Below are 12,442 nucleotides of genomic sequence, written 5' to 3'. Positions count from 1 at the left end.
CTATAGGAGCGAATCTGGGCAAGGCTTCTATAAATGATGACAGTGTATTCTCTACAAAATGGCCCCAGGCAATGGGGCGGACAGGCACTGCACAGCTCATTGCAAATCACTGTTTGTTTTTCATTACCTGGCTTGAATACAGTTTCCATGTTAAAAAAAATCTCCCTTTTTCCAGGCATTGCATCCAGATGGGACTCAGAGTTAAGATTTTAACTGACCATAGGGACCAGAACCATTAGGTTTAATGGACATTTGCCTCCTACTTCTAGAGAAGGTTAAAAAGAAACCAAAGAAAATCCCCCTATACTTTATGTACTATAATTTACAAACCCTAACCAGTAACCCTTCGACCCTTGTGTACATCTGAGGAATACAAAGATTATCAAATAATGCCTTATCCAAAAGCAGTCTTCGGGAATCGACTACATCCAAGGTAAATGGAAAAATCATGTAGATTTTATTTTGAGTGGATCATTCCTTTAAGCAATATGGTAATAGCTTAACGTTCCCTTTCTGAATTACACACACCTGAAAAAAGAGTTACGTATAAAGTCACGTGTAGAAACAGCATTTAATTAGGAAAAAATATTTACACTTTCACAAATTAAGTCAAAGCACAAATTTATTTAGAATACATCCATTTTACAAAAGAAAGATAAAATGAGTAGCCATGAGGGTTAGAAGAAGAAAGGTAAATACATGACAGAGTGACTTGGAGTTACATCGGACGACAACACATTGACGGGTCCAGCACAGACTGCTGAAACAGACTCATGAGATTAGTTTTGACTCACGAGTCATGCAAGCACAGTGACTCTTTAGCGTTGAAGCAATGATGGAACCAGAGACATATCTAAAGATACAGTTTATTATAGAAAATATATATAATAATCTCTATACATGTCTCTATGATGATCCATTGATATGATTCAACAATTAATTTCTATACTCGGCACAATCCCTTGTGCTATTTGACAGATCAATCAACAAATAATTTCACATCAGAACTTATTGATAGAACTTGTAGATCAATTGAACTGTGTAGTTAGTAAAACACAGATTAATATGGTTTACATTTGACCCTATACTGCAGGCACAATAGCAGATTACCTCTACATGGGACTGGGATCAACAGCACTGTTACAGGCTTTTCACACTACTGACCAGAACTGGACCGAGACCAACCAAGCTGTAGTGAGCTGGCCTGGTCATGAACACACCAGATTTGATGGGAGCATGCTGAAAAGGACAATGTGCTCAGAGCCAGCAGTTTGGGTCGGTACAAAAGTGTTAAAAAGGTCTTTGCTACTGGTCCACACTGCTTTATGGTATACAGAAAACTCTGTGCTGAGTCAGCACAGATACTCACACGCTGCCACAGATACTCACACCCTGCCACAGATACTCACACCCTGCCACAGATACTCACACCCTGCCACAGATACTCACACCAACAAGTCTGTTTTCAACAAGTAGTGGTAATGGAACATGTAATAAAGTGCTTTATGCAGACTTAAAGTGACAGTTCACCGCCAAAATATAACTTTGTGAGACGTTATTTTGACAAACGAGGAAGTGAGTCAAATACTCTAAGTGCAAACTGAGGCACGCGACAGGGGTGTCACATATTACCCATTAGGATTCCCTTCATAAGCTGTGTCAAAGATACACAGCTGCAGGGTGAGGTTTCCCCTAGCCCCAAACCATACCACTACAGAATATAACCACACACACACACACACACACACACACACACACACACACTGAACTGATCACACTCTTATCAATATAAAAATGGCTACTGATTGTCTAAATAAAACACAGCAGGAAAATGTCAGCATGTACTGGGAGAAACAGCTTGATCAACAGCCTATATAGCACTGAAGCCTTGGTGACAGGTTGATATGGTATTGGTGGTGGGCATCGTTCTACCATTACTGTAGATCTAACTACCAACTGAGGTTTGTTTCGCTGCCTGGGTTGTTTCTGCAGGTTTTGATGGCGGCTACTGACAGTCGATGGACCCGTGGACGAGGTGAAACAGGGAATGACGCAGGGCTGTGTGTGGAGGGCTCTCCCTCCAATCAGCGTTGAGTCCAGGTGCATCAACAGTCTGGGGAAAAAAAGACAGAACACACAAATGCGTAGGTGAATACAAAACAGGTTTCCTGATGCAATTCACGGTCAACACTCCAATCTTATCCTCTTGTCAAACATCAATGCCTCCCATTTTCTAAATTGCATCACTTTTCAACAGAGTATCTGGTAAATCTCTGGTTTCTACCAACCTGCAATCACCTTAGCACTAGATCAACTGACCCCCCTTGGAATCTTAACATGAAGTTCTAATGGGCATTCCGTCAGGTCCGGTTTTAATCTAATGTGTGGGTTCTTGTAGATCACAGAGTCTTGCTTTGTGACCACGACCTGTTAATGTTCTCATTTCAAGGCATGGGACAACAGCTGGAGGTTCTGCCTGATCCAACACCTCCCCAAAGCCCAATGGTTTAGGAGAAAGCCTACTGCTGTAACATCCTTACCGTCTGCTAGTAGAGGACATCTAAAAATGGACGTGGATTTGTATGGAGACATACTTATTTTTTTGATTCATGAGAGGCACAATGCCACTGTTAGTTCCACTATTTTGTCAAGAGATCCCTGGGAATAAAAGTGGTGTTTACCTGTTATTGTTGGGAGCTGTCGGAGCTCCCCAGAAGGGCTGAGCTGCAGCAATGGACCTTGGCCTGGGTGCCCCACTCTGTTAACTCCAGCAGGTTGGGGCTGTGGCCCCTCTTCCTCGGGGGCGAGGGTCCCGCTGGCGTCCGGTCTTGGTGTCCGGAGTTAGAGGACCAGTCTGGAACCACAAGGGCCCCAGTCAGAGATCCTGCAGGTTGAGATGCACCATGGAACACACTTTACCCCCAAGGCTCTCCGCTGGGTTAGCTGGCTAGGATGCAGCATGCAACACACTCAGCCAGGTCAGTTACAGTTTAGTGGCCTGGGTTCAGATATGAAATGACTGCAGGTCAGTTACAGTTTAGTGGGCTGGGTTCAGATATGAAATGACTGCAGGTGAGTTACAGTTTAGTGGCCTGGGTTCAGATATGAAATGACTGCAGGTCAGTTACAGTTTAGTGGCCTGGGTTCAGATATGAAATGACTGCAGGTCAGTTACAGTTTAGTGGGCTGGGTTCAGATATGAAATGACTGCAGGTTAGTTACAGTTTAGTGGGCTGGGTTCAGATATGAAATGACTGCAGGTTAGTTACAGTTTAGTGGGCTGGGTTCAGATATGAAATGACTGCAGGTTAGTTACAGTTTAGTGGGCTGGGTTCAGATATGAAATGACTGCAGGTCAGTTACATTTTAGTGGGCTGGGTTCAGATATGAAATGACTGCAGGTCAGTTACAGTTTAGTGGGCTGGGAAAATTCAAACCGGACAGTGGGAGGTTTGAATAAAAAAAATGGAATAATCATTGGGGCCCTGATTAGCACAGCGGTCTAAGACACTGCATCACAGGGCTACCGGCGTAACTACAGAGCCGGCAGCGACCGGGAGAGCCATGAGGCACAATTGGCCCAGCGTCGTCCGCGTTAGGGGAGGGTTTGGCCAGCCGGGATGTCGTTGTCCCATCGTGCTCTAGCGACTCCTGTGGCGGGCTGGGCGTATGCGCGCTGACACGGTCGCTAGTTGGACGGCGTTTCCGCTGACACATTGGTGCGGCTGGCAGTGTGTCAACAAGCAGTGTGGCTTGGCAGGAGGATGCATGGCTCTCGACCTTCGCCTCTCCTGAGTCTGTACGGGATTTGTAGAGATGGGACAAGACTAACTACCAATTGGATATCACGAAATTGGGGAGAAAAAGGGGTAAAAATAGTTTTATTCGAGGCCACTTTTGAACGTTTAAAATGCGATATAAAGTATAGAGAAATTATAATGGGCCTTGATATTGCAATGGGCCTTGATATTGCAATGGGCCTTGATATTGCAATGGGCCATGATATTTTCAAATAACTTCCCTTTCTCGCAAATTGATTTGGACAAACAAATCTGTGCGGCCCTCCGTTGGATTTATAAATCCCGATGTGGTCCTTGACGCAACAAAAAGTTTGCCTACCCCGTCTAAGCAAAGCAGAGATGTTCCACAGAACAGCCAGCAGGTGGCATCACATACATCCCAAAGCTTTTACACTCACTTCACAATCACAACCCACTTTCAAAGCTCACATTTTAGAAGACGTCATTATATAAATAATTACATCAAATTGTTTAAGAATTCTAATAACGGTTATCCAGGTCTTCTACATTGCGTGTAATGTTTGAGCATCGGGGAAACAGCAGTTCAAGCCCAGACATTAATAATCAAATCAGACATCTTAGTCACTGGTCAGGTTCCAGTCTGACTACAATGCAGACTGGATAGGTATTTAACATATCAGCTAACCACATCATATGATATAACAATCTGGTTCCCCGACTACACAGTCGATGACGTTGCACACAACCATTGGTTGATGCAATGCAATGCCTGGGCATGTAGTCAGATAGGAAGTAGTTGAACAGTGTTTGTAGCGACATGACGATGTCACATGATGACATCACAGGACGGCGAGACTAAACATGATCAGGTGACTTACCGCTGACGTGAGTCTGTGAGCTGTCAGTCATTACTGCCGACTCCACTTCCTCCTGGATTGTTGAGACGGAGCCAAGTAAACCTGAGAGAGAGAAGGGTACATTAACATAATCAACTCAACAAATAGAAACTGCACAAATATACAAGAAAGGGGTAATGTTCAGTCCCTCCTAAAACCTGGCCTACAGTGTTCCTGGCGTCTGGCACGTTGGCTACCTTACAACCCTCGCCCCTATCTGTGACTGAGTGTGTGTGTGAACTCACTGAGGCCCTTGTAGTTGGACAGCGTGTTGTAGACCTGTTTCATCCTCTCTATGTTGAGGCAGCTCCTCTGTGCATGGTTGAGCATGGGTCTGGGGTAGTCCACCCCCACCACACAGTTAGTGGCCTTCTGCACCGAGTCTGGGGCTGTCCACGGCTCGTGGATGTACTGGTTAGGGTAGTCCTTCAGCTTGGGTATATACCTCCTGAAATTACATCATACACAACATGGGCAATTCTAGTTCCACCCACAAAACACCAATCATCATCATTGGTGCAGCTTTGACCCTGTTAACACAGCCACAAGAGGGGATGATGGGAAATAATGTTACTGACAGAGTTACTTCTAGAATAGATCCTTGGTAATAATATAAAATAATGTTACTGACAGAGTTACTTCTAGAATAGATCCTTGGTAATAATATAAAACATGGCTGAATCAGAGAAGCGTCACTGGGTCTTGACACGCACACACACACACACATTGATATTGGATGTTGCATGAGGCCTAAGTCTGACTGTTACGCTACCAGCCATGTAATTACATGACGTTACACAACCATAAACTAGCTCAAGGGGAGAGCAATGCAACACAAAGCAATTCATATCACCGCCTGTTGTGAACTACAGAGTAGGGTCAGTCGACAGATGAAAAAAAAACATCTAGCCGTCAAAAAGTTTCCCAACCAGGTGAATCTGACTGACGTCCTGGCAGCTCTGTTCTGGTGTTCAACGAGAGATTGGTCTCCATTGTGATATGAATCTGTCAAGTACACTACTGTAGAGGGGCCTATGGGGATTGGACAGCCTGTGTGTGCGCTCTGTGTGTACCTAATGTAGTCTCCGCTGGGGTCAGTCCTCCGGCCGAAGCCTACAGGACAGTAGCAGTGGAAAAACTGCTGGAAGAAGGAGCTGCAGGAGAGCCACATCCAGCTGCCTGCGTTCACACTCCAGTCTGCATCCAGGAGCAGCTCCTCAAACACCTGCAATACATCACATATAGAAATATAACGCTATTAAACCAGTCACCTGGTTGTCCAGAAGGGATACAGTTTTTGTCAAAATTGACTCTTCTTAGCAGGTAAGGAGAATTAGGTTAAGGTTAGGAGAATTAGGTTAAGGTTAGGAGAATTAGGTTAAGGTTAGAAAAAGGTTAGCTAAAATGCAAAACATTTCAACTTTTGACATCAATTTGACAAAAGCTGTATCCCATCTAGACTGATCCAGTCAACTAGGCCTAAACCAGTGGTCAAACACAAAAAGCACACACACACACACACACACACACAAAAAGCACGCACACACACACACACACACACACACACACACACACACACACACACACACACACACACCTCCTCAACACTCGTAACAAATAGAGATACAACATTATTAAAGTTAGAGTCCTTAATTGAAACAATAACAAAGGGGTCACCGCACCTCTTTTTTGGTAAAAAAAATTATAGAAAATGAGAACTAGTTTGTATTGGACAAATTCAGGTAGGTCCCTCCCCGTTTGGTTCCGTTTTGTAATGAGCAGATAGAGAGAATAGACCCTCATCTGAGAGTCTGGTTAGATGGTGAAAACGAACCCTCCTCTGGGAGTCTTTGGGAGTGCAGGTCTTTGCTGCAGCCCTGCTCTAACACACAGCTAATCATCATCAAGGTCACCATGATCAGCTGATTAGTAGAATCAGATGTTAGATTGCACCAAGAGCAAAAAGCACACCTCTCCAGGAGAAGGTTGGTCCACCACACATAGAAATAGAACCATAACTTCTTGCTTTACTCCTATTGGGTAAACACATGACAGAATAGTGATTTAAATGGTGTCGTCCATTCTAGTTATATTTCCATCGGGCCACAAAGACAGAACTACATCAGGCAGCACTACATCAGGCAGTAGATTACAGAGATGGAGACTCCATCGTACCTTCATACCACTCTCCCAGCTCATCCACAGGTCCCCCCTGGTGAGGAAGCAGGCTACAGCGTGTCTGGCCAGGTGGTGGATCCAGCCCTCCTGCCTCAGCTGGGTCATGATGGCGTCGATCCAGGGGAAGCCCGTCTGCCCCTCGGCCCACTTGGCCAGCGCCTCAGGGTTGTTGTCCCAGGGGATCTGCAGGCAGACAGGGTTTCCCTCCATGCGGTCGAACTTTGGATTGTTGGTAGCAGCCGTATAGAAGAACTCCCGCCACAGCAGCTGGGCGAAGAGAGAGAGCGGCGGCGTGCAGTGCTTACGTGCCTGGATGGGGGTAGGGTGTGGTGGAGGAGGGGTGGAAGAGAATGGGATGAGTTGAGTGGATGGGGGTAGGGTGTGGTGGAGGAGGGGTGGAAGAAAATGGGATGAGTGGATGGGGGTAGGGTGTGGTGGAGGGGTAGATAGGAGTGGTGGTGGTGGAAATGGGGTTAAGGGGATATATGAAAGGTGAGGCAGAGAAAGGGAATTGAAAGATGGTGATGGCAGGATGGTGAACAGGATATGTGGAGGGCATTGGAGGAGAGATTTACTGAAGACAAAACATTAGATATCAATCAAACAACAAGGAGATGAAAGTGACTTCACACACAAGAGCAGAGCATCAGAGCTCTAGGAGCGGCAGAGCTCTAGGAGCAGCAGAGCTCTAGGATCAGCAAAGCTCTAGGAGGAGCAGAGCAGCAGCACTCTAGGAACAGCAGCGCTCTAGGAACAGCAGCGCTCTAGGAACAGCAGAAGACAGTACCTTACCATCATGTAGAGCTCTCTGAGTCTGTAGTAGAGGGTTCTGCAGGAGAGGCAGCCAAAACGTAGGTAGGGACTCAGGCCTGTGGGACTGGCCATCAGGGAAGACACACTGATTCTTGGGCGCTCCAAGTTCGCCATCCAGCCCTAGGGACTCGAGCAAAGAATCATGGGTAATGTAGTCATCAGCAATAGGTGGATATTGAATTTAGCTACAGCGGTCTGGATAGATGTATGAATAGTTAGAACAGCACTGATGGTTTTTGTTTTACGTATGATGTTCTGTATGGTAGGGTTCAAAGGTCACCCACAATAAAGATGAACTTGAGGATGAACTTGAGTAGGGCAGAGAGAACTTATTCCACATGCTCTTCTAGAATTCTAACAGGGTTTTTGCCAAGTGAGGTGGTGGTGTATCCATCACCGTGTTGATCAGAGTCAGCTAGGTCCACATGTGACTAGCCATGATGGAAAATGAGCTATCACTCTATGTGTGTCTACGAAAACATACTGTAGGTTGATCATTAGGCAAAGTACTTGAAGAAGCATCCACACTAACTTTATCTTCAGTGTTTGTGATCGAGGTGGCCAGGGAGCCTTGGCCGGCTGGTCACTATGTCAGGCCTGGATACACCCAGATCAGGTGACTCACCTTTTTGTCCATATGATTGTTCAGTCTCTCCAGTGCCTCAGTCTCCCCGCCCCTCCACACAGCAGGACCCAAACTGTGAGTCTTAAAACCTGCCCGATAAAAAAAAATGGTCAAATGAATTCCCTTCATTCAAAATCAAACCGATTTATCATCACTAGCAGACGATGATGAGAGATACCAACACACACACACTCTCACGTCCCTCACCTAGTTCATCGAGGGAGGGCACTCCGTAACGCTCATCGTGATTGGCCTCGACGCCTGTCTGGCAGCAGTCCATCTGTTGCCGGGTGACAGTGGGGAGGGGCTTCTTGGGCAGCTCCAGCCGCTGGACGATGGCCTGGAAGCGCTTGAAGGTCAGTGGGGGCATGTCATTGTTCATCTCAATGATCCTAGAACAGAGAAACCACAGGTGTTCACTAACCAGGTCGTATTCATTAGTTACTGTACCAAATGGAAGAAAATGGGCTGAAACAGGGAGGAACTACCTGAACTTTCTGTTGCAGATGTTTTGCTACAGTGTGCTATAATGAATATTAATGGGAGGTACTGCTTCATTGCTCTGAGCTGATGATATAACTTTTTCAAAGAAAAGCCTTCGTCTGAATTAGATTTTTTCCCATCCGTTTTTGCCTCTAAGACTTTTAAATAAAAGGCCACATCTTGGATTCATAAGGAGGGGGACAGACCAGAGTCTGTTCCCGTAAGGAGGGGGATAGACCAGAGTCTGTTCCCATAAGGAGGGGGACAGACCAGAGTCTGTTCCAGTCTTCCCCAAAATGTAAAGTACCAGTCAAAAGTTTGGACACCTACTCATTCAAGGGTTTTTCTTCATTTGTACTATTTTCTAAATTGTAGAATAATAGTGAATACATCAAACTAACAAATCCAAATATATTTTAGATTTAAGATTCTTCAAAAGTAGCCACCCTTTGCCTTGATGACAGCTTTATACACTCTTGGCATTCTCTCAACTAGCTTCACCTAGAATGCTTTTCCAACAGTCTTGAAGGAGTTCATACATATGTTGAGCACTTGTTGGCTGCTTTTCCTTCACTCTGCGGTCCAACTCATCCCAAACCATCTCAATTAGGTTGAGGTCAGGTGATTGTGGAGGCCAGGTCATCTGATTCAGCACTCCATCACTCTCCTTCTTGGTAAAATTGCCCTTACACAGCCTGGAGGTGTGTTGGGTCATTGTCCTGTTGAAAAACAAATGACAGTCCCACTTCGCGCAAACCAGATGGGATGGCGTACCGCTGCAGAATGTTGTGGTAGCCATGCTGGTTAAGTGTGCCTTGAATTCTAAATAAATCACCAACAGTGTCACCAGCAAAGCACCCCCACACTATCACACCTCCTCCTCCATGCTTCATGGTGGGAAGCACACATGCGGAGATCATCTGTTCACCTACTTTGTGTCTCACAAAGACACGGCGAACGGAACCAAAAATCTCAAATTTGGACTCATCAGACCAAAGGACAGATTTCCACCGGTCTAATGTCCATTGCTCGTGTTTCTTGGCCCAAGCAAGTCTCTTCTTATTATTGGTGTTCTTTAGAAGTGGTTTCTTTGCAGCAATTCGACCATGCATGCCTGATTCACACAGTCTCCTCTGAACAGTTGATGTTGAGATGTGTCTGTTACTTCAACTCTGTGAAGCATTTATTTGGGCTGTAATTTCTGATGCTGGTAACTCCAATGAACTTATCCTCTGCAGCAGAGGTAACTCTGTGTCTTCCTTTCCTGTGGCGGTCCTCATGAGAGCCAGCTTCATCATAGCGCTTGATGGTTTTTGCGACCGCAATTGAAGAAACTGTCAAAGTTCTTAATTTTCCGGATTGACTGACCTTCATGTCTTAAAGTAATGGACTGTTGTTTCTTTTTGCTTATTTCAGCTGTTCTTGCCATAATATGGAATTGGTCGTTTACCAAATAGGGCTATCTTCTGTATACCACCCCTACCTTGTCACAACACAACTGATTGGTTCAAACGCATTAAAGGAATAAAGAAATTCCACAAATTAACTTTTAACAAGGCACACCTGTTAATTGAAATGCATTCCAGGTGACTACCTCATGAAGCTGGTTGAGAGAATTCCAAGAGTGTGCAAAGCTGTCATCAAGGCAAAGGGTGGTTACTTGGAAGAATCTCAAATAAAAAATATATTTTGATTTGTTTAAGACTTTTTTGGTTACTACATGATTCCATGTGTTATTTCATAGTTTGGATGTCTACACAATTATTCTACAATGTAGAAAATAGACAAAATAAAGAAAAACCCTGGAATGAGTAGGTGTACCCAAACTTTTGACTGGTACTGTAGATTAACAGTCATTTTAAGAGTATTTCCTGGCATCTCAGCCCCTTGCCACGTCTTCATTCCTTCACAGAGCCACAATGGCAGCCAAGGGTTATAATGAAACACAGAGGGAACCTTTTGTAAATAGACAGTCCTGTTCTGAGGACATGAAGTTTGGGGGATGGAATCAAGCGCGCACACACACACACACACACACACACACACACACACACACACACACACACACACACACACACACACACACACACACACACACACACACACACACACACACACACACACACACACACACACAGGAGAGGGAAACGTATTGAACCAATGTGTTGTTTACTTCAGTACAACAGATGCAGCATGTGCTGTGCCAGCGTGTAATCACAGTTAATACCCAAGTCTGCATCACTGAAGGTCACAGTGGCCAGCGGCACGGTGCCCAGCGGCACGGCTGCAGCAGCAGACTAGCTTTTACAAGTCAACATAATTCAGGACATTTAGATTACTAATAGCTGTGCCTGGGACATCTAAAAAGCTTACCAAGGAAATGTAATCCTGGTAATCTATTGTAGGTGTTTTGGGGGACTCGGATGGCTTGTAGGCTTTCTGCAAGGTACGTGATGAATGAGTGATGTTCTGGGACGCGAACAGGAAAAAAATGTTTGAAAAACGACAGTTTGAGCAGTGTGTATTTATGAGAGCCTTTGCATGGTCAATCAGATGTCTTCAATGGCCGTGCAGTATTTACTGTGACACGGCCTCTGCAGAAGTCAAGGCATTCATACTTCTTTCACATCGCTGAGCAGCGCAGAGCTGCTGTGAAGGAAGTTGTCAAGGAAGTGAGTTTGTGTTTATACAGGACCTGCCACCCTCACCTACCGTCAACCAATCATGTCAACGCGGAGCTATACAGGAGCCCTCTACATTGTTACAACATTTGGGAGGCACATGGCATGTGGTATGGAACTTGATTTGGCCTCTGCATGCCTCTGGAGGCTCCACAATTGCGTCACACGAGCCATACGGCGCCTCCGACCACATTTTCAGATCGAGCATAAATTGGCTCTTAAGAACTCCAAACCTTGTCCTTTATAACGGTTATAGACTGTGTTTAATATAATGGAGGAGGGAGGGTCAACCTTTACTGCCTCAGGTCTTATACAACAGCATCAGTAATGCAGGCTGGCTCTACCCCTCCCTTCTCCATTATATTCAACACAGTCTATAACCGTTAGAAATGACAAGCTTTAGAGTTCTTAAGAGCCAGTTTATGCTCGATCTGAAGAGAGAGAGAGAAAGACTCAAATGCAGAGAATGAGAAAGAGAGAGCAATGGAATTCATCAGATATACAGAGCAGAGAATTCCTCAGACCAAACCAATCTTTTTCACAAGTCCTTTTGCAGTAAGAAAAACTGACTGAAAGATATTGGGCTATAGATAGATAGAGCAGGAACACTGTGCACCGCTCTAACAGGACAGAGCCGCCTTGTCTGGGGCTAGGCAGGCACATGCTGTCCACCATGGCTGACTGCTGCAGAGCTCCCCTCAGCACATGTTGTGTAGTGTGACAGTGTCATCATCTCTCACAACCAGTAAGGGGAGATTATCAGGCTGGGTATGAGACTGTGTAATTGACTGTGTGCGCTTGTTCTGGATCAACAGGGGAAGACAAAAGACGTCATGTGAGGGTTGACTTTGTTGTTGTTGTTGCAGTGGGCAGGGTCTCCCTTCACTTCAACAAGTAAAACTTCCCCTCTCCCATCTAACCTTTCCCATTAGGACTGGGAATTGCCATGGATCTCACGATATTATTACGATACTATCACGATATTTAAGTGCCATTATGATATGT

The 12,442-nt window shown here is 45.1% G+C and overlaps 1 protein-coding gene across 3 annotated transcripts in view; it reads right to left on the bottom strand.

Annotated features, from left to right (window-relative positions):
* Positions 1 to 604: 604 nt before the first annotated feature.
* LOC145859148 (cryptochrome-2) overlaps positions 605 to 12,442 on the bottom strand; it is a 29,320-nt gene continuing 17,482 nt past the window's right edge. For 2 of the 3 annotated variants that reach the window (XM_082957966.1, XM_082957968.1), the window contains 9 exons: positions 8,481 to 8,665; positions 8,274 to 8,362; positions 7,628 to 7,768; positions 6,833 to 7,144; positions 5,731 to 5,882; positions 4,903 to 5,105; positions 4,640 to 4,720; positions 2,682 to 2,884; positions 605 to 2,113 (listed from right to left, as the gene is read on the bottom strand). In XM_082957966.1, coding sequence (XP_082814092.1) covers positions 2,685 to 2,884; positions 4,640 to 4,720; positions 4,903 to 5,105; positions 5,731 to 5,882; positions 6,833 to 7,144; positions 7,628 to 7,768; positions 8,274 to 8,362; positions 8,481 to 8,665 — 1,363 coding nt within the window. In that variant the 3' untranslated portion in view covers positions 605 to 2,113; positions 2,682 to 2,684. The remainder of the gene's footprint in view (positions 2,114 to 2,681; positions 2,885 to 4,639; positions 4,721 to 4,902; positions 5,106 to 5,730; positions 5,883 to 6,832; positions 7,145 to 7,627; positions 7,769 to 8,273; positions 8,363 to 8,480; positions 8,666 to 12,442) is intronic. The other variant, XM_082957967.1, reaches the window with a different exon arrangement.

Source organism: Salmo salar, chromosome 11 (assembly GCF_965601325.2).
Source record: "Salmo salar chromosome 11, fSalSal1, whole genome shotgun sequence".
Classification (NCBI taxonomy): Eukaryota; Metazoa; Chordata; class Actinopteri; order Salmoniformes; family Salmonidae; genus Salmo; species Salmo salar.
Note: the sequence above shows the minus strand (reverse complement) of the source record. Positions and strands in the feature narration are given on the sequence as shown.